We start from the raw sequence: 21253 nt of genomic DNA, 5'->3' as shown, positions 1-21253 counted from the left end.
CTGACTGGTGATAAGTCATTGACATGTTGCAGGTACAAGAAGTCTCAGCCAAGATGCTGGCTGAACTCTACCAGGCAAACAAAACAAAACCACCCACCCTGTACTTCTGGGCCAGCAAGCCGAGGCTGGTGGCATGCAACACGCAGGCGTTTTCTGTCTTGGTTAGTTTAAATTATTCACTATCTTCCAGATCTAGGGGCTGGTAAATTCAGTTTTTTTATGTTAAATATAATTAAGTTTATGCTCTTTAGAAGCATAAACAGGAGTCTGAGTTTGACATGTATTCTATTTGGACAGTGTATCCAGTCCAGGGAGCTAACAGAGAAAGGCAGTATCTGGGCCTGGGTTAGGTATTTTAGTCACTAAGTTTAGTAACCTAAACTTAATGGTTTTTAATTTTCCCTCCATTTGAGAAGAGTAAACTTCCAAGACCTGTGCTCACTCTGTGCTTGAACATCCACACTAAGGGCGAGGGGCCACCCAGGGTAGCAGCCATTGCCAAGAACACTTGAATAGAGAGACATACACACTTTCTGAGCCCCGTTTCACACATCCTAGACTGCCTGGATGGGAGCCCACTCTCTAGGTTCCCACTGGGTTTCATTATGGCTCGGTTCTCTCCTGGGCTGAGTGCCCACAGGACCTCATGGGACAGCTTGAGAGAATGTGGTACTCCAGTAACGGCCATATGGAGTCTGGGCTTTGTGCTACTGAGCAGCCTCCAGAGAAGTGTTGGCTTGTTCCACGGCACTGGTCCAGCGTCACCTCAGCCTCTGCTAACCATCCTGCTGTGCCCACCATCATGGCCCGAGTCCGTCTCTAACATGCTCTTCTGAACTTATATCACCAACTCCTGTCCAAGAGACAGAGTGTACCAGGCACACCAGAGCCCTAAGGACCCCGTCCCCATTATCTCCCCAAAGAGAAGAGCTCTTTGGACCCTTAGACCTGTTTCATCGTGTTAATTGTGTGTGTCCTTGATTAACTTATAAGATTATCATGTTTCCTGTAAGTCCTTCAGCAGTCCCGAAGTCAACACACAGAAGGTCTGTTCTCTACAACCACCATCTGACCCAATGCACAGGCTCTGTGCCTAGAGGAGGCTTTCCAGGGAACTGTCAACAGGGGCATTGTCACCAGGTTAGAAAGACTGTTCTGCAGAGAGGAATGTCAAGCTCTAGGACATCTCATTGTGTTCATGTCTCATCCTAGCATGACAGACAGCACATGCCTATGTGTGATCTGTCATGCTTGTGACGGGACCATCCAACATGTCATCTCTCCCGTGAATCGCAGTCTCATTATTGATTATGTCTGTGCAAAAGAGTACAAGTCAGAATTAAAATGCCCAGTGCCAGGATGTTGGTGTTTACCAACTAGTCAGACATTCTTGAGGTAAGGAGGTGACAGTCCTTTGCTAGGGTCATCCTTCTGGAGTTTTCTTGGCTACACACCCCTTCTCTACACAATCACATCCTGCAGACTCTAGAGAGTGTACCCCAAACCTGAACACTGCTTGCTTTCACCCCTCAGGATAGGTGTTGCACTCATTAATGTCTTCCTAACCTTTCTTCTCCTGTCCTAGTGCTGATCCAAACTCTTGTCTCCCTGTCTCATTTCAAGTGATAGCGACTGTCTACTGACTCATTTCACTGTTTTCATAAAAGACAGATTTCTCCATGGTGGAACTGTATTGTCTTGCCACTGCCTTGACGGCTGTAGCTAAGGCAGTGCTAATGAAACACCTGTCAAGTGAAGAGATGAAGCCCTCACAATTTGTTCATGCGGTATGGTTCTGTGTGACATGTGAGCCTGTTTTCCATTCCCAGCATGAAGGATGGACTAGGAGAAAACAGGCTTACATCTCAGAGGAGCCAGTGTCTATGAAGCCGGGCCATGGAGGAGAGTCAGTGTGTGGCAGGGTGAGAATGACGGAGAGGGGGAAGGAAATCGGGGTGTAGGGTGGAGACATGAGAGGTCGCAGGGAGGAAGGCCTTCCAAAGCAGGACCAGCAGGCATTTGGTTCCCAGCAGCCGAGTGGGAGTGAGGTCCACGTCGTTATGGCCCCTGTCAAAGCCCCCAGACTTGCTTCTCCAAAGGATGCCATGCGATCCTTAAAATGTCATTCAGGGACTCAGGATACAGGGATTTGCATGCATGAAAAACCTTAGGCCATATACTTCTTCATAATACAGGCAAATCTTTCCAGCTCCCATGTCATGTTTTAAATTTTCCCACCTCTGTCACTGATGACCTCTCAGGGCACTGGTTGGAGAGGAGGAAGACTCACTGGAAGAAGATAGGATGGTTCTCCAGGGAATACGGTGCTCCGTGTGGGAACACCAAGGCATACGGAGTATCCACTATCTCTGACAAAGGACTTAGAGAGAAAAAGTGTGTGTGGAAAAAATTGGTAGCTGTGCCACTGATAGAGCTATTCAAGATGAAAAACAAAAAGATGGCGCCGGGGTGGTGACTGTAGAGTGGGCACGTGACATGTAACACACATGTCATGTCTGACTCCACCATGACCACAGTGCGAGCAGCTGGCAGGTATGACATGTGGGTTGTTTGACTTTCACCAGTGAGAGTTTTCTACCATCCCATCCGAAAACCTTTCGATGGCCTCTGACGTGTGCACTCTTCAACATGGCAAGCATGCATGTGCATGCGTGTACACATATGTATTGTATGTACGTGTTGTATGTTTGTGATCCATGTGGGTTTTTAGAAAACATATTTCTGCAGAAAAGTATGTTCATAAAGCAATGACACTCTTTATTTAGGAAAGCCCCCAGGAAATTTCAAGAGGCACAAAACTGCCCAGTGACTTTGTTCAGTTGACTTCTTGTACCCATTTGTAAAGTGTGTGGCGTTAGGTGTTCACCCATTTGTAAAATCATGGTGTTTATAAAATGATGGTTCTTCCGATTATTAAGCAGAACAAAAAACCAAGGTAAACATATTCTGGAAAATTTTGATGTTGCATTTATATCTACAATTAAATTAGTAGATACTTCTCTCTCTCTGTCTCTCTCTGTCTCTCTCTCTCTCTCTCTGTGTGTGTGTGTGTGTGTGTGTGTGTGTGTGTTTTAGGAGGTAGACATTTTATGTCCTTGGTTACTACCAACCTTAGTTCTGGAAACCAAGATGTTCACTGAGCCTGGAGCTCATGGGTCTGGCTCTCTTGACTAGCCAATGGCTCCATGGACCCCTCTGAGTCCGCAGTGTGGGAATTACATGTGCACATTACCATCCCTGACTTTTTTTAAGCATGGATGTTGAGGGTTCAAACTGGAGTCTCATGCTTGGTCTAGAAAGTGCTTTACCCCAGTACCTGGCTGTGGTTTCCTTTTTGAAGTGTTGTGGGCTGATTGTGTAGCCTCGTGCTTGCTAAGCATGCATACCAGCTCTGGGCTATATTGCCCATCCTTTGTATATACTTTTGATCTCCGTGAGTAGAAAAATAGACTGGAAATTTGTTAAATTGAGGAAAATACATAAAAAACTATAGATTATCTTTAGAATGTCCACATATTGCCAAAACAGTTGCGAAGAATCGAGTCTATCTCCTGAGCACTGCTACATGGACCCCAGGATGGGTACTCAGCCATCACTTGATTCACATTTTTGTTCCTTCCTCTTCTGCCTGGTTTTTCTCTTCTGCAGCAAGGACCTTGTATTCCCGGTACTCAACAGTTCCATAACTGACCATGGCCACACTCAAGACACCCAAGAGAATGTAGAGTTTGGTGCTCACACACAGAAATGAGCTGTATCCAAAGGCAATGACAAACCCTACGGCTTCCCCAAGGCGGTAGTTGGCAAAAGCAGGCTCTTTGTTCTCTTCAAACAGGACACCGAAAAGAACTGTGGAGGAGAGACCAGAGTGAAATGCTGTGCAAGACCTCAAACAGGGCTGGAGAGACGGCTCCGTGGGTTAAGTGCCCATGGGCAAGCATGAGAGCCTGTGTTCAGACTTCCAGCATCCACAGAAAATGCCAGGTGCCGGCCTGCAATCTCAAGGAGAGAATCTGTCTCAAAAAATTAGATGGAGAATGACTAAGACAAAGTTGACTTCTGACGTCCACACACATGGACACACGTGTGCATACATGTACATATGCATACAGATACCATACAGATATCACGAAAACACATACACATACATGCACACCACCCATAGACACACGGACATACACAAAGACCTCAAACACGGTCTGTTAGTATCCTGAACATGGGCTTTGCCACTGCCGGTTCTCTTGAAAATATCTGGACATTTTTCTTGCTAAAGAATAATAAAAGCACAGAATCATGCTCACAAGTCAGGTGATATCTGGCAGTAAGCAGCACAGGAGGAGAAACAAGGAAGTCCCAGAGCACTAGCTGCTGCAGGGAGCTGGCGAGTCCTCTAAGGATGACAGAAAGAGAGCAGAGTTGAGTGCGTGTTCCTGTGGAGTTTGACCCTGGGAAAGGACCGTAGACTCAAACCAATTATAACCGAAAGATTTACCAATCAGCTGTGAGCAGAATGAACAATCTCTGAGCCGAGCTTGAGATTTCTGTGAGAAGGGGGTTGAGGGAAGGATTTTTAAAGGGGAAAAGCATAAAAAGACCATCAGTATCTACTCAAGCAAGCAAAATCTGGTCTGTTTTGTCAAGTGGTTGAGGCATCGCTGTGCAAGACAGGGTGCAGCTCCTCCCCAGTCCCCAGGACTAGAGAAATGTAGGTCATGGGACCTATATTCCAGGAGGCGATGCCCACCCCGCAGGGCTCAGAAGTGGAGTCAAGGGCCCTGGAAAGTTTCCAAAATTTTATTACTAGTTCTGTAACTTCTATTTTTTAATGTTCCCAGAAGTTTTGATTTTTTTATTTTAAATTGACACATCTGTGTGCCTGAGTGTGTGCATGTGTGTGTGCATGAGTGCTCATGTGTGTGTGTGCATGTGTGCATGCGTGTGTGTGCATGTGTGCATGCGTGTGTGTGTGCATGAGTGTGTGCATGTGTGTATGTGAGTTTGTATGTATGAGTCTGTGTGGGTACACACACGTGCACATGCATGTGCCTTCATTCCTGAGTGGAAGAGTCTGGCAGAGGGAATCTCACTCCGGGGTGAGAGACTCTGTGCTTTTCTTGGTCCCCAGACTGTGGTATTTTTGTTGGTCACAGCAAACTTAGAACTCATACAGCCTGAAAACTGCTTCTAAACAAAACCAGTGGCCTTTGCCTCCTGTGCTGGGAAGGGGCACTTTTGATAGGTGTGGATGAAAGCTAGGACCCCAGTGCCCAGCACGGCTGAGTAGCAGGTGCATCTGAGAAGGACTCAATGAGACAGCAACAGACCTGGTGATCTTCCAGGGTCTGTCCAGTCCTCAGACTGCTGATCCAGCTCCATCCAGCTCCTACTCATACAACCCTTCTCCTCAGACCACCCTCAGGCCCCACATTGCCTCTAGAAACCCTGCTTGACTTTAGGACGATCCAGGTTGAAGGGCTCTAGGATAGAGGACATGGACTAGTGAATGCCAGGAGGGAGGGTCCTGGGATGGATGACACAGGATGAGGTGCCCAGAGTAAAGGAGCTTGGGTAGAAAGGTCGAATATGCAGGGTCTGAGCTGGAGGATGCCAGGCTGGGAAAGTAAGAAGTCCAGGACTGAGAACTGTGGAGACTCAGGGTGATCTATCTTGAAACTGGACCAACAGAAATAGCTCTGTCTCTTTCTCTCTGCCAACACAGACAGTTCCATCAGAAGAAGCCAGGTCACCAAACAGTCAAAGAGGCTAAGGATTTGGACGCATAGCTAGAACTGCTACCTTCTCTTCAGGGACGCCTGTGAATCAAACCAGCCCTGAGGGGGAGGTGTCCAAATGAGCTAAAACTGAACAAGAGAGGGGAAGTGCTGTCAGTTTGTCACATTACTAGCAACCAGACAGACAAAGGAAGGGAAGTCACATGAGAAGATAATGACCACATCAGCAGTGTCTAGATGGATGGGTGAGGGGCACGGCAAGCAGGTGACCATCCCATATTAGCTACACAGACATAGACGTCAAGTGTAAGGGAGTATCCAACACAGGATCCTGCAGCAGGAAATAAAGACTTGTGGTAAGCTGGGGGGAACTCCACAATATCTGCCCTTTGTGAACCACAACAAACCCATTTCCAGACAGCAGCCAGTGTTCCCTGGTTATAAAGATGCTCAGCACGGGGGCATTGGACGCAGGCTCTGCACAGACTCGGCACTGCCCCCGAAGCTTGTCTATAAATGTAAGACTATTGGGAACTACCCTGTTTGTTTACAGAGAGATTTGTTTTGCTCTTAGCCTCAGCCTGACCTGTCTGCCTCATCTATTCGGGGCACTCAAGGTTGAAGGGATTTGGACGCTGATTCTAGTCCACAGATGAGGTGATATTGAGTGAACGGGCATCTCATCTGCTAGAAAAGCGGGTTAAATAAATGGATCACCCAGAAGGATTCAGACTTCATGCACTTGTGAACTTGAAAACAGCCCCTTCGAGTAGCTAACAGGGCAAAGTGTATTTTTAGATGAGACATGGTATGTCTTAAATGCACTGCTGTGGCATGTGAGGGTTGCTATAGCAACTGCATCCATCCTCCCTCAGCTGTCAGACTGAATGAGTAGATAGGCAGAGATTCACTGCTGGGAGGTTGAGGAAATTCCTGGAGCCCTTCGGGTACCCAACCCCAGCATGAGGAGCGAGTGTCAGAGTCCTGTGACAGATGGCTAAACTGAGAGGGGATGAAAAATGGTGACCCATTTCTATTCAGCTCTGAATTAGAAGAAAGCATATTACCACATCTGTCCTTCCTGTGCTTATGTGCACGCATGTGCAGTCGGAGGCTGGGGAGCACCTTGAACATCCTGTTCTAGCAGTCTGAACCTTCAACCCTTGAGACAGGCTATCTCACTAGAACTTGAGCTAGACTACCTGGCCGGCAAGCCTTGGCAATTCTGCAGCCTCCACTCCTCTTCCCTGGTGCTGGGATTATAGGCTCTGTCCCGGGGACCTAGACTCAGGTCACATACTCTTCATGCAGCAAGTGGACACAGCACTGTTCTTGATATGTGGCCAAAGCTACACACAACTTCCCGTGTGGAAAAGGAACAGGCAATCATCTGATGCCTTTGTGTGAATGCATTGCACTGTGGGGACCTGGGCGGAGCCAGCAGCAGGGACTCAGCTCTCAACACTCCTCACTGGGGTGGCTGCTGGCACAGGCTTTCAGAGAAACTGGTTTATCTTTTAAGAAAAATTACACTCTCAGCTGCAGAAAAAGATTGAAATGATCTCAATTTACATTATCATCCCTTATTCAACAGTCATTGTTCAAGTTACTCACTGGATGTGAGTGTTCATCACACACACACACACACACACACACACACACACACACACACACACACAGTCGAGTAATTTGCAAAGTTTAACAACGATGCTTTCTGTGAGTTTTTCATGCCCATATAAAGAAAGGGAGAGTTAAAGTAATTTTCCATATGTGTCAAAGAGAAAGAAAAAAGTGGTTTTGCTGCAATAATGTTAAATCTCTGTGGTGCTGGGGTGGGAGATGAAGCAGGCTGTCTGTCCCTGTGCCTCCCCTGCTTCCATAAATACTGCTTCTGCAAATTCAGTGAGCTCAGCTCACCAGCATGAAGAAAATGGGACTGCATGTGTTTTTCAGTGAACTCTGTTAGACCTGTGTGGGGTTCAGTGCATTTCTCTCTGGTGCTGACAAGATAAGGTGTCTAAAACTCCTACGGGATCTGCCATGTCACTACCTTATAGTTCTGGACTTATGAGAAAAGCTAAAGTGAATTTCTGATTACCCAAACCCTCAACACACACACACACACACACACACACACACACACACACACACACACACACAAACACACATACACACACACACACACATACAACACACACACCACATACACATAAACACACATACACAACACACACACACATACAACACACACACCACACACACACAAACACACATACATACACACACACACAAACACACACCCAACAAACACACACACACAAACACACACACACACACACACACACACACACACAAACACACACACACACACACACACACACACACACACACACACACACACACACACACACACACACACACACACACACACACACACACACACACACACACACACACACACACACACACACACACACACACATACACACACACACATACACAACACACACACACACATACACACAAACACACATACACAACACACACTCACATACAACACACACACCACATACAAACACACATACACAACACACACACACATACAACACACACACCACACACACCACATACACACAAACACACATACACAACACACACACATACAACACACATAACACACACACACACACACACACACACACTGAACCCATGTATTCCTATGAGTGGGAACCCAGCCAAGCCCATGAAAAGTCTAGCTGTTTGTTCCTAGATACTGACTTTGGTCAAACACAACCAAAACCAACTAGATGCAGGGCACCATCCACACACAACCTGTCATTAGGTTCAGTCTCCATGAAAGCCAACAGTGCTATGGACCCAGCTGGGCCTCTATATCCAGCCATTTTAGGTTTCCCTGGGGCATTTTTTTTTAGCTCTTGTAAACAGGCAGCACATGGGGATTACAGCAAGGATGAGCTCTGGAGGATGTGGACACCATCTTCAGTAATATGTTGCGGTCCCACACAGATACACAAACAGTGGCTGGGTCTCCCATTCCTGGAAACCCCGGCCTGGAGCAGTCATGGGTTTCAAGTGTTTACGCCTGAAAGTGTCCTGAGTGCAGATGGAATGGAGTGAGAAAGGGGTCATTTATGAACCACACCCACCTCAGGGCTCCCATGGGGTCATCAAGGCCTTCCAGACACAGAGCCCTTCCCTACCTGATCCTTAGGCACACTCCAGGACCTTGGGTGTTTGTGGATTACCCAGCCTCAACGCACACACACACACCACACACACACACACACACATACATACCACACACACACACACCACACAAACAAACACACATACATACCACACAAACACACACACACACACACACACACACACACACACACACACACACACACACACACACACCACACATACACCACACATCCTTGGGGATGAGAGTACCCGGCTCATTATGTTATTTATAACCAGCACTCAAACGTACACCCTGTCCCCTGTCCTGAGGTATCATCCACACAGCATCCTGCATCCTTCTCTGCCTTGAAGCCCTCGGATGGCTCCTGCAGTAGAAGCAAGAGCCTCCAACAAATCCAGAGAAAATACCCTGGCATTTCCCCAAGCTTGTCATACCACTGACATGCCCCCTCCCACTGACTCTCTTAGAGCCTCCCTGGTGCTCCCTCTGGACCTGGTGCCCCCACTCCACAGCCCCTCAGGACAGCAACATTCCAAAGATATGCATCCTCCTGTGTCTATCTATGCCCCTCACTTGCTGGTCCTCCTGACCTCTTGATCGTGCATTTTAACCGGGCAAGGTCTCTCTCAGGTGGCGTCTACCTTGGCTTCTTCACAGTCATTTCAACTGCAAACCACCAGTCAGTTCTTCAAGGACAAGGGGTCACATTCCCTGCCTGTGGCTCTGTTTGGGGTTGGGAGTGGTCATCAGACCATCTTACTTGTCTATCAAGAGCATAAAACTCTGCCTACAGGTGTCTTTCTCCTCTGCATCCTTTTCTCTATCTTCTACGGCCTCACGTGTCCACAGAACACAGCGGCATGCACTCTAGTGTCCTGTGGCCCCTATCTGGATGCTCTGTGGACCCTCCCTGCCATCCCTCCCTCTGGTTCCATCTAGGCACACCTGTGAGTACTCTGGGAACCACCTTGTGCTGCCTGGAGCCCCTGTTCTCACCTGACCCTCCTCCTCAGTCATGCAGGCTCAGAGATAAGAACTCTGTTCAGATCTAGAGCATGGTCCTTGAGACCTTTTGTCTCTCTCACTCCCTGGGCTCTGGTCCTTCCTTGTACTGGGGGCTTCTACTAGTCATACAAAGAGAGCTCGGCTTGCACCCTGGTGGCCGCCTCCAAGTCTTGCTACCCTCAAGACCGCTGACTGAGGGAGTTGGAGGCATTGTTAGCCTATGCTGGGCACTTACCATTGTTCTGTGTCTGCCAGACAGCGTCAGCCATTCCCCACAGGCCAGAGAGGACAAAGAAGACAGGCAGCTGGGCTGGGTTCGGGTGCCACAGCAGGCAGACCACAATGCAAGAGAAGTGAATGGCTGCCCCTGGTCAGAGGAAACAAGTCAGAACAGGTGGGAGGCTGCCCCTTCTGTTTGAGATGGACCTTAGAGACCCCGTGTGGGGATCAAGCATCTGCACCCGAGTGCTGTCAGGCTTTCTAACATTTTAACGCAATGTTCAGAAGCAGGATGATGAGAGAAAACACTGGTGTGTGAATGTATGACTGACTCTTAGGGAGGCCTCTAGGCTGTGAGGACCCCAGACCCTGCTGTGTGGATGGGAGACCAGTAGTTTGTGTCCATACAGTGTGAGCTAGGCTTCTAACCAGTGTGGAAACAATGAGAGAAGGCCAGGAGAAATCGGAACAGTGATATATGTGGGCTTGTTGCTTGGGATATGACTTCTAAGGCCAATCCCTGTGTGCCGGCTGGTACCTCCTTTTGTTGGAGAAAGGCAGGTGGTGTGTGTGGGTGCACAAGGAGAGCAGCAGGGAGGTAGGAAAGAACTCCCACAAGCCCTCCCTGCCCCATGTTTGTGTATGCTTCCTTACATGGCACCGTTTGCATATGCTGACTGGGTCTACTTACCCAGCACATAAAGTGTGATCCTGCCTGTGTACTTGGAGATCTTCCCATACAGCAGGGAGCACAGCGCAGTCATAGCCGAGAAGCAGATCATCACGTAGCCCACAAAGCGGATGCCCAGGGCACAGGTCACATAAGACTAGGGGGAAGCATAGAATTCAATTAGTAGTGCTTATAGGTCCCACTATGGTTCCATTTCTGATGATGCGATGTGACAGCTGACATGCGGATGTGGCCCAGGACCTGTACATATGCTGTCACACGGGAGAGGGTCTAGTTGGACCAGAACAGACAGGCATCAGGGAAAACCCCTTCCTACATATTCTTTGCCACAGGTGTGGTGCACATGCTATTTTTACAGAGTTAACATTGACAGGCCTCATCACTTCCTCAGGCTTAAGGACAGGTGAAGGAGATGGAGCACCCCTAGATAGTGGGGAGGGGGGATCACTGGGCAGCCTCAACACTTGGTCTCCATTACTGGATGAATCAAAGACACAGCTCTTTGGTCACTAACCTTCTTTAATAAAGACAGAAAACTGATCCCCTTCCCCAGTTAACCCAGGACACTTAAATATTGCACAAGGCACACCTATTCAGAGATAGTTGCAATTTATGAAAATCCAGGCTAGGTTGGGTGATTACTAACTGTCCTGCTATTCTGGAACACTAACCCTACCTAAGGGTGGGGACAAGGTAGAAATGTTCCTAGTGTGAGGGGGAAGAAGAGCATAGGGGTAGGACCAGGGGACACAGCAGTGATCCTAGCCTTGCCCTGCCTCCTGCATCTTCCCTAAGTGTCCCGGAAAGAAGTCTCAGCCAGGGGCTCCCTGGGACAGGTGACTCCTTCCCTCCTGCAGCATCAGGGTTCCTCAGAACAACAGAGCCTGGAGACAGGCCCTTATAAAAGACAGTAATTGCGATTGTGTCTGCCACTTGGAACGGCCCACTGTACTGCCCCCAGGTAAGGGGACTTCTGAGAGCATAGAAAAGCCAGGTGGTACATGAGGGACAGTGCAGCAGGCCACCTGGGTTTCTAGACTGGATACATAGTATGAGTTTCTAGACTGGATACATAGTATGAAAGCCACGTGGGGAGGAATTCCACCACTACTCATAGATTTAGCTTCTTCCCCTATGATTAACAGCAGTGAGAATACAGGGTGAACCCCAGGCTAGCAGAACAGACATGGGTGTCATACACAGCTAGTAACAGCTACCTTCTCCCAGCTTTGTTCTAGGGAAGACAGCTAGCAGGAAGTCCTCCCTTCAGATAAGAAGTCAGGGACAGATGTCTCGAATCATAGATTCAGCTACTGTAGGACTGGGAAAACCGTGAATTTGGATCTGCTCAAGGACCCTGGGCCATTGGTGCTGGGACACCCTCAGGTCCCTTTAGGTAAAGCCCAGGTTCATGGCATGAGCCCTGGGTTTCTCTACCTTGGTGTACTCTCCAGAGAGGAACCCTTGTTGGAACCCACTGTACACCGGCAGGAACATCAGGAGGCACAAACGCTTGTCTCTAAACAGCATGAAGGTTGACAGTAAAGTGGACCAGAGAGGTCTAGACCTTGTCTCTCCTTCATTCTCTAGTTTGTCTTTCACAGGCTCAAGAAACACAGCTACCAACAGGATGGCCAGGACACCGCTGCCTAGAAAGACACACAGATGCACGTCAGTGATACCTGGATCACCCCTGTTCCACCCCTCCCCATCTCCACAGACAGCTAGCCATCGGGTAAGTGGTGACAAGCTGCTCTTGATCACTCACGTGGCAGGCCTACAGTTGACTTGTGGTTTGAACTCACTTGAAGCCTACCACAGTGGGTCAGCATTGCCATCACCCACGGAGGGAGAGCATGCTTTTAAAGAAAAGTCCCTCAAGACAGATGATGAGAGGAAAGTGGAGTTTTGTGTCAGTCAGAAGAGGCGTACAGAAATCTATCCATTCATTAAACACCCTGAAGGTCCCGGCAGATGTGTGCTGTCAGCGGGCAGACCTTGGAGAGGGATGTGCTTTGAGGGACAGTTATCAGAGGACATCAGGGGTCCTGGGACCTTTCACTGCATTTGCACTCTGAACCATGCAAATAGGTTATCTGGGGGGAGGGGGAGGAAGAAACAAAACAAGAACCTGAAAGTATTCATTTCACCCTGAGCAGTCTGTACATCTATAACCAAAATGCACAGAGTCAGTAAATGTGTCTTCACTCTCTGCCCACCTTACTTCTCCAGTCAGCTCCATTCCCCTGCACCGGAAGTAGATATTCATGTGGGTGTTTTGATTCATACCGAGGCCCCTCTGGCCCCTATCGATGAGAGTGCTTTCTGTGACATCTTTTGAACACTGATATTCTCCTTTCTGACAAGGGCAGTTCCCCAGGGATGGAGGTGTCCAAACTCCGGGTGTGAGCACCCAGGGTGTGTTCTTCCTCCCTTTCGCTCCCAGTACCAGCTTACTCCTGGCACTCTTTAAAAATGATAGGATTTTATCTTGTCTGTCTTACTAATGTCTTTTCCCATCTTGGCCACAGGCCCTTCTGTGGGTACTGACGTAGGTTGACTATGTCACTGTGCTCCAGCCTAACTGTATGGTGGGTTTCACGAAGCCACCTCTCCCGCCTAATGTTTGCCCAGTCTCAGCGCCTGTCACAGAAACGCCCTCATTAACACACTTACACCCAGAAAAATCCAGATCCCTTCAAGGCTTTCTGTAACTCAGCCTCTTTAAATAACATCTCCTCTAGTGTCACTTACTGCAATACTGATTAGGTGCCGAGTAGGCTGGACAGCTCCTGCCATGGGCATTCCTCAGTTACCCTTTAAAGGAACAGGCGCCTGGGCATGGGAAACACCCTGTGCTTATCATCCAGCTGTCCGCTGTGGGTAAAACTTAGAGAATGTGGCCATCCGTGCCCCCCCCCACCACAAAGACAATAGTGAGTGACACATGAGACCATGTGATCCCAAAGCCCGAATTACCCACCGCCCCAACTGTGCAGCTGCCAATCCACACGCCCCCGTTCTTTGTGACTAAGAATGGTGGACAGCAGACAAGGGACACAGGCTTAGCCCAGTAGTTTCCATAGGTGTCTGGCCTCTCCATTACAGAAAGGGGGCTGGGGTGGATCCCGAGATAGCCTGAACCAGGATCCCTAGCTGTGCCATTGCCACAGCAATGTGAAAAAGATATCTGTATGTATAGATTGCAGGCGATCCAAGAAGGAAGAAGCACAGAAGTCACTGTGGCATGCGTCTCCCACCTCCCGCTCCCTCTTCTACCTCAGCCTCACCCTAGAGCACTGCACCTACCTCCATATTGTATGGGCCTTTGTTAGCCAGCACTGGCCACCGACTCTGCTGTCGGAGATCAGCTCCTGGGATTGGCCCAGTTCTATAACTGGCAAGTGGGGCAAGGACAAACACGGCCTCCCACCATCACAAATTATACAGTGCATTCAGCACATTTGGGGAAACCACAGGGGCTGACCCAGCCAGAGCACAATGAGAAACCATTGTCCTGGGAAACTGCCTTCGTGATGGCGGCGTCCCTCATGACAGGGTAAGTGCGGCAGGGGTTTCTATGGAGAATGTCGGTTTATGGACTAGAAAGACCTTTACCACGGTAAGAGGTTGGGCATTTGTACATACTGGTGTAGATGCCCAGCAGTGTGTAGATCAGTTGCTGGGAGGGGTGATGGGTGGTGTTGGTGGCCGATGGCCCCATCAGGCAGTCTTTGGCTCCACAGGACATGAGCTGTTCATCTGGGATGGCGTCTATTGAAGTTGGAATCAAGAAGATGAGGTAAGAATTCTACAGACCTAAGGCTGAAATCAGCAGCGAAAGTATGGTTAGCCGTGGCAGGAGATGTCATGGTTTTTGTTTTGTTTTGTTTTCCAGAAAAAATGAATGCTAGTTCTTCTATGTGTTAAAAACAATGGGGGGCTAGAGAGCTGGCTCGGTAGTTACGAGCACTGGCTGCTCTTGCAGAGGACTGGTTCTCGGCACCCACAACTGTCTCTCTCTAACTTCAGTTCCAGAGAATCTCATGCCCGCTCTGGAATCTGAAGGCGCTACATACACATGGTGCACAGACATTCATGCAGGAAAAACACTGGGCCCCATATATATGTTCATATATGTTTATATGTACACATACATACATATGTACACATATATACATATGTACATATATAGATACATATAGATGCATATATCAGTGGTAAATACATGCCTAACTCTGCTTCTCTCTCTGTCTTTCTCACTCTGTCTCTCTCTGCCCCTCTCTCTGTCTCTCTCCCTCTCTGTGTCTCTCTGTTTCTCTGTTTCTGTCTCTCTGTCTCTCTGTCTCTCTCTGTCTCTCTCTGTCTCTCTGTCTCTGTCTCTGTCTCTGTCTCTGTCTCTCTTTCTCTCTCAGACCCTCACAAATTGAGACTACCATGATAGTGTTGTCATCTTGTCAAGATCTAGTACCATGTAGGAGCCTTTGGGCACATCTCTGGGGTGTGAGGGACTATTGTCTAGATTTAGGGTAGTCTCTGGGCAGTGGGGATTATCTCATTACTGTGGGACACAGTGGCCTGGCTGTGTCCAAGCGAAGCCCGTGGCTTTTCCTTCAACTGATGGGTTACAGAGAGTGGGTTTGTCCTCGGTTTGGCTGAGTGGCAGCGACCGTGCCCACAGGCCTGGTGTCTTCCCTGCCTGGGACACATAGTGGTCATGAAGGGAGGAAGCAGGTGGGTGACTTCTGACCTTCCTATCATCAGAACCAGGGTGGAGGGAGGGAAATCATCCAGATCCAGAGCCTGTCACTTCCAGAAAGTTCTGTTGTAAGAATGAAAGGCTGACATCCTCCAGCCAGGGTGTGGCATAAAGGAGATGCTGGCTCCGTTCCTGGGTGGGTGGGGTTGAGGGAAGCCCATCATGAAACATTTCCCAAGTCATGGGATGAGGAGTCAGGCAGATAATTATAAGACTGGCCTGGGGCTCAGTTTTATAGGGAAATGAGCCTGGTGCTTTCTTCTTAGCAACTCTAGGGATCCACATTACCTATGTAGGACTTTAGGAGTGACCATTTCCCCCAAGACTCCTGAAGGAACTGTATCCAGGTTTCAAACATGTCTCTGGCAGGCCTTGTCCTTCTCCCCAATTCCTTCTAACTTGCTAAAAAACCCATTAGACTACATTCCTTTTTTTTTTTTTAATGAAATGTTGTTTTACATGTAGAAAGCATTGTGGTTATCTCATTCGTGTGTCTTTTTTTTTTTTAAGAATTATTTAATTCATATATGTGAGTACACTGTCGCTGTCTTCAGACACACCAGAAGAGGGCATCAGATCCCATTACAAATGGTTGTGAGCCATCATGTGATTGCTGGGAGTTGAACTCAGGACCTCTGGAAGAGCAGTCAGTGCTCTTAACCGCTGAGCCATCTCTCCAGTCCTAGCTTACATTCCTAAAGCTGGCTTCCAAGGTTTATTTCTTTATTTGGCCACTTCTTCCTCCTAAGGCTGACTGCCAAGGTCCAGTTATCAAAGTATTGAGGTCCAGCAACCAAAACCCTCCTTTGGTTCACGTAGTTAAGATGCCTGGTTAAAATTAAATACCTCATTCTAACCTGGGGTTTCCCATTTGTGTTAGTTTGTATATGCTTGGGCCAGGGAGTGGCACCATCTGGAGGTGTGGCCCTGTTGGAGTGGGTGTGTCACTGTGGGCGTGGCTTTAAGACCCTGCTCCTAGCTGCCTGGAAGGGAGTATCTGCTAGCAGCCTTCAGATGAAGGTGTAGAACTCTCAGCCCCTCCTGTACCATGCTGCCTGGATCCTGCCATGTTCCTGCCTTGATGACAATAGACTGAACCTCTGAACCTGTACGTTAGCCCCAGTTAAATGTTGTCCTTTATAAGTCTTGCCTTGGTCATGGTGTCTCTCATTTCACAGCAATGGAAACCCAACTAAGAACCCGTTTTACCTTTATAAACCTCCATTTGCCTATGGGCCACACATGTCTCCTCTCTATCTTGAGTCAGTCCTTTCCCCCATCTCCCACTCTGAGACAAACACCCCTTCTCCTCTCCCTTGTCTCTTTCCTCACCTCTCCCTTGTTCTCTTCCCCCTTCTCCCTCTTCCTCTACCTCCTGTCTTTGTGCCTTATCCCTGCCCTCTGTCCCTCTGGGGCAAATACATCTCCTTTGTGCTGAGAGCATGGTTTGGGGGTGTCTTGGGTGACTCTGAGGTTCCCTACAACACCCTTCCCCAAAGAATTTCCCAACCTTCACAGGGTACCTGTGGAAAAGACAACCACCCAGCCTCCCGGCTGTCTCCAGAGGTGCAGGACACACTGCCTCCACAGCGAGGACAAGCATTTGATGGGATTGGGGCAGCATTTAGCTCCCAAGGAGCCCTGACTATGCCTGAGGCCACTCATCCCTCACCCTTTACCTTGCATAGACATCTTGCCGAACACCAGTGAGGATATCAGGTTGCCCCACACTCCAGAAGATTGGAATATGAGGAAAAAGATGCCAAAATACTGGTTCACCACATCTTTGCCCAGCTTTCCCACTTTTTCTGCTTGCAGATTCCCAATGACGGTGAGGTAGGTACACTGAGCCGACCACAGAGGGGCTGCACCCAGGCCCAGCAAGATGGAGGTAGGGATCAGGGTGTACCTGTAGAAAGACCCAGCAAAGATGGAGAAAGGGGTCAGCGTGCACCCACACAGGCCAGGGATCCCCTCTGCCTTACTCTCAAAATCTGAGGGTACAGGGAATGGGTCATTGGTCCCTTGCTGCCTGAATGTCCCTGAGAATCATCTACATCAGATTCTCTATGCCATTAGGGCCATGAAGACACCTGTAGTGTGGACGCGAGGCCCCAGGAGAGATCCCAAGGAAAGAAAATGGTTACCACTAGGGTCAGAAGCAAGAGAGGAAGGCGCACACACTGGGAAGAGCTGGCTAGAGGGGCTGTACCAGTTGGCATGGAAGTTGCCCAGGGAGAAGACCACATAGCAGCACATGGAGCCCACGATGGTCCACTTGCAGCCACATTTCTTGATGAGGATGGGTGGGAGGAACATGGAGGACAGCAGCACAGAGCCATAGAGTGTGCTGAGTGTCGCCACCCCCAGGCCATGCTCACTGTAGAGGCTGCTCTGTGGATGAAAGAGAAGCCATCAGTGGAGGGGACGGTTGAGGGAACTGGGTAGAGTGAGGACACAAGATATGGCTGAGTTCCCAGGCTCAGGGCCACCTCAAACCTTGAGCCAACAGATACCAGCCTTCTTATACACGGGCACTGCAGGAAAGATAAATGAAGCCAGCTTCATTGTGAGGCCTTCAGGGCTTCCAGCCTCAAAGCTAAGGTGGGAGGAGTCCATGGAAAGGTAGGAGGAGTTCGTGGGAAGGTAGAGGAATCCAGGGGAAGGTGGGAGAGGAGCTTTGGGAAGACATGCTCAAAGCAGAGATAGAGCATTCACCAACCACAGCCCTGCACTACACAGTGAGGGAGGAGAGGAGGGAGAGGAGGAAGAGTGAGAGAGCTGCCCTCCCCAATACCCCACCCCTGCTCCTTGTATCATCCTACTTGTCCTCTCCCATGTCCTGTGTACACACGATTCAGAAGCACCGAACATACACTCCAGCCAGTCCCTAAGATCCTTACAATCTGAGAGATGGAATCGAGATCAATCACCTTCCTCTAAAGTGTGGTTACCTGGATACTTCAACTATGTCGAGTCTCTAGAAGCATGGTTCAGCCTGGCCCTTTTAAAAGCTTGCCTGCTTTGCATTTCTGGTGAAACCCTGACAGAACCTGTCAATCTTGGGATTTCTCTGCCACCCACAGGACCACAGTAAACTAGGGGAGGGACATTTGTGACTTATGATTGCTTCTGACTACAGACCACTGAAAACGAAGGCAGGTGTCAACATCTAAAAGTAGGGTCAGAATTCTAGAAGTTAATGACTTTTTCCACATAAATACCTGTACTCAAGTTCATCCATGCAACATACATATAGAGATAAGCACATGTATGTTGACTATTAGACCTAATTACATAATCATCACAGTCTCCTTTCTGTCAGGCCAAGGAAAGGCTGGGATGTACTCTCCACTAGAGGGCGCCATGCAAGGCTGCGGTGACTCAAAACTCAAAGCCTCCACCAGCTTCAGCTGGTGAATGCACAGGAGAACCCACAGAGCAGGCAGCAGCATTGAGCTGGTAGCCCCAGTGCTATATGAGACCCTGTCTTGAAAAGAGAGAAAAGAAAAAGGAAAAAGACAGGACGAGACAGGGTAGGGGCAAGAGAGGGACCAGAGACAGGAGAGAGAGAGAGGAGGGAGAGAGAGAGAGGAGAGAGAGAGAGAGAGAGAGAGAGAGACTACCACAGGAAAAGCTGTCAAATCTTCCCCAGGCCCACACGACCTAGAAGCACACGACCCATGGTGTGTGCTTAGTTCTCATGCAGACTCATAGACTTGATGAGCAGGAAGGATTCCAGAAATGTTCAAAATGCAGACGATTTTGTCGAAGTTCATGATTCGCTTAAAGCCTTCATAAGGTCAGGCGAGTAACAGCAGACTCACATTTCTGCCCAACCACAAAGCCCAGGGCTCATAAAAAAACCCCACAGTGATTTCCTGTCTCTCTTCTAACCACTCGAAGGCAAAGTGTCCTGTCAGTCAGCTCCCAGGCCCACCTCCTTCTTGCCCCAGGGTCACTCACACGCTCCTGGGCTGTGGAGCTCTAGTGCCACTCTGGAGGAATGAGCAAGACTAAATCTTTTAAGAAGTTGTTCTAGGGTGTTGTGTGCCAACCTGAGGGGCGTGCTGGGGTGGATTGGATAAATGAGGGGTACAGCTCACCTGCAGATTCTGCAGGCCCCCGTAGGCAGTGAAAAGCAGGAGGAATCCACAAGCAACCACCAGAACGTTCTTCATGCTCCTCTCCATTATTCGGACAGACCGTCAGTACCAGAGAATGTTAGCGAGTGAGTACACTTGTAGCTCCCTAAGAGAAAGCAATTGGAACATGGGAAATGGGGCCGGTACCAAACGTCATCCCTGAGTTAGGAATAGGTTGGCCTTTAGATAGTAGATAGTGGGCTACCTTTTATGCTCGCCCTCTGGGAAAAGATTGTGACTCTTATCAGCTCCTCTGCACTTTTCTCCCTGTTACTTTCAGGTAGGAGCGCCACATTCCTATACATTTGATTTGACAGTACCTCATACGTCCAGGGAAGTCGCCAGCAGTGCAGAACATGGAACGTCCTTCTGTCCTGAAGAACAAAGCAGAAACCATCAACTTTCAGACTCGCCATCCAACTTCTGAAAACCCATTTAATGTGATACTATCCAGGGCCAAGGATTTAGAAGTGCAAAGACGGGTGATTTTTGCAATGTTGCAATGATGTTTCAAGTGATAGGATATGGTAATTCGTCACATGCAGCGAGCAATTTTATAGGTACCACTCCATAGGAAATAATTTGCATTTGAAATCTTAGACTTATCATAAGACAGCAAAGCCCAGGGGTTCAGCCCAGAGCTGTGCCTGTTGTTGACTCGGCAACTGCCAATCGTGTGGCCGCTGGGTTCTTAAGGCATAGCTGTCATTCTCTGTGGAACTGAATTTGGATTTCATTTAGTTAGTTAACATTAAAAACTCAGGTGGGCAAGTGTCAGATAGGCCACACCCAGAGTGTCAAAGGGTGTTTTACTCACCGTGTACAAGTAAAATAAACATTCCACGCTGGACACGGTGATAGGATCCTTTAATTCCAGCACTCTGGAGGCAGAGGCAGGCAAATCTCTTAGGAGTTTGAGGCCAGCCTGGTTCACATAGAATTCCAGGCCAGCCAAAGCTCTATAGTGAGACCTTCTCTCCAAAAAACCAGCTTCTACCCAGTTGTTAGTATAGCTAACTGTTCTTAGACTGCTCCCAAGGTGCTGTGTCCTTGGTCATTTCTGCGAAGTGTGGACCAAGCAAGGAATCTTACAGCCTTGGTAACTGGCATGACCCCCTGTCATGCAGATAAGACTCTCAGAGCGTAATTGGTTTCTATGAAAAGACAAGCCTTGTGGGATTCATTGGTTTAAATATTTACCAAACATGGGTCGTTACACTGATACACACACGAGAGCCATACCGCTCTAGCAGGAGCAGAGCTCTAATGGGGGCAGGAGGAGATGGTCCAGTCAGTGAAGCACATACCTCACAAGCACTGGGGAACCTGAGTTTGATCCCAGTCCATGTTAAAATACCGGGCATACTGAGTACTTAGAATGCCAGAGGTGGAAAGAGGAGAGAGAGAGAGAGAGAGAGAGAGAGAGAGCCAGAGAGAGAGAGAGAGAGAGAGTCAGAGTCCCTGGGACTC

The 21253-nt window shown here is 48.7% G+C and overlaps 1 protein-coding gene and 1 non-coding gene across 2 annotated transcripts; both read right to left on the bottom strand.

Moving 5' to 3' along the window:
* Positions 1–3622: 3622 nt before the first annotated feature.
* On the bottom strand, positions 3623–19831 carry Unc93a (unc-93 homolog A). Its single transcript, XM_032896333.1, has 8 exons — positions 19745–19831; positions 17851–18032; positions 17318–17547; positions 14528–14653; positions 12317–12528; positions 10880–11015; positions 10205–10336; positions 3623–3870 (listed from the first exon to the last, which is right to left on the bottom strand). Exons 1-8 carry the CDS (start codon positions 19829–19831, stop codon positions 3623–3625), a joined length of 1353 nt encoding a protein of 450 aa, XP_032752224.1.
* Positions 14284–14446, bottom strand: LOC116894977. Its single transcript, XR_004387168.1, has one exon. It is a non-coding gene; the product is annotated as a U1 spliceosomal RNA (small nuclear RNA).
* Positions 19832–21253: the final 1422 nt, after the last annotated feature.

The sequence above is a fragment of the Rattus rattus genome, chromosome 2 (genome assembly GCF_011064425.1).
Source record: "Rattus rattus isolate New Zealand chromosome 2, Rrattus_CSIRO_v1, whole genome shotgun sequence".
NCBI classification, from domain to species: Eukaryota; Metazoa; Chordata; class Mammalia; order Rodentia; family Muridae; genus Rattus; species Rattus rattus.
Note: the sequence above shows the minus strand (reverse complement) of the source record. Positions and strands in the feature narration are given on the sequence as shown.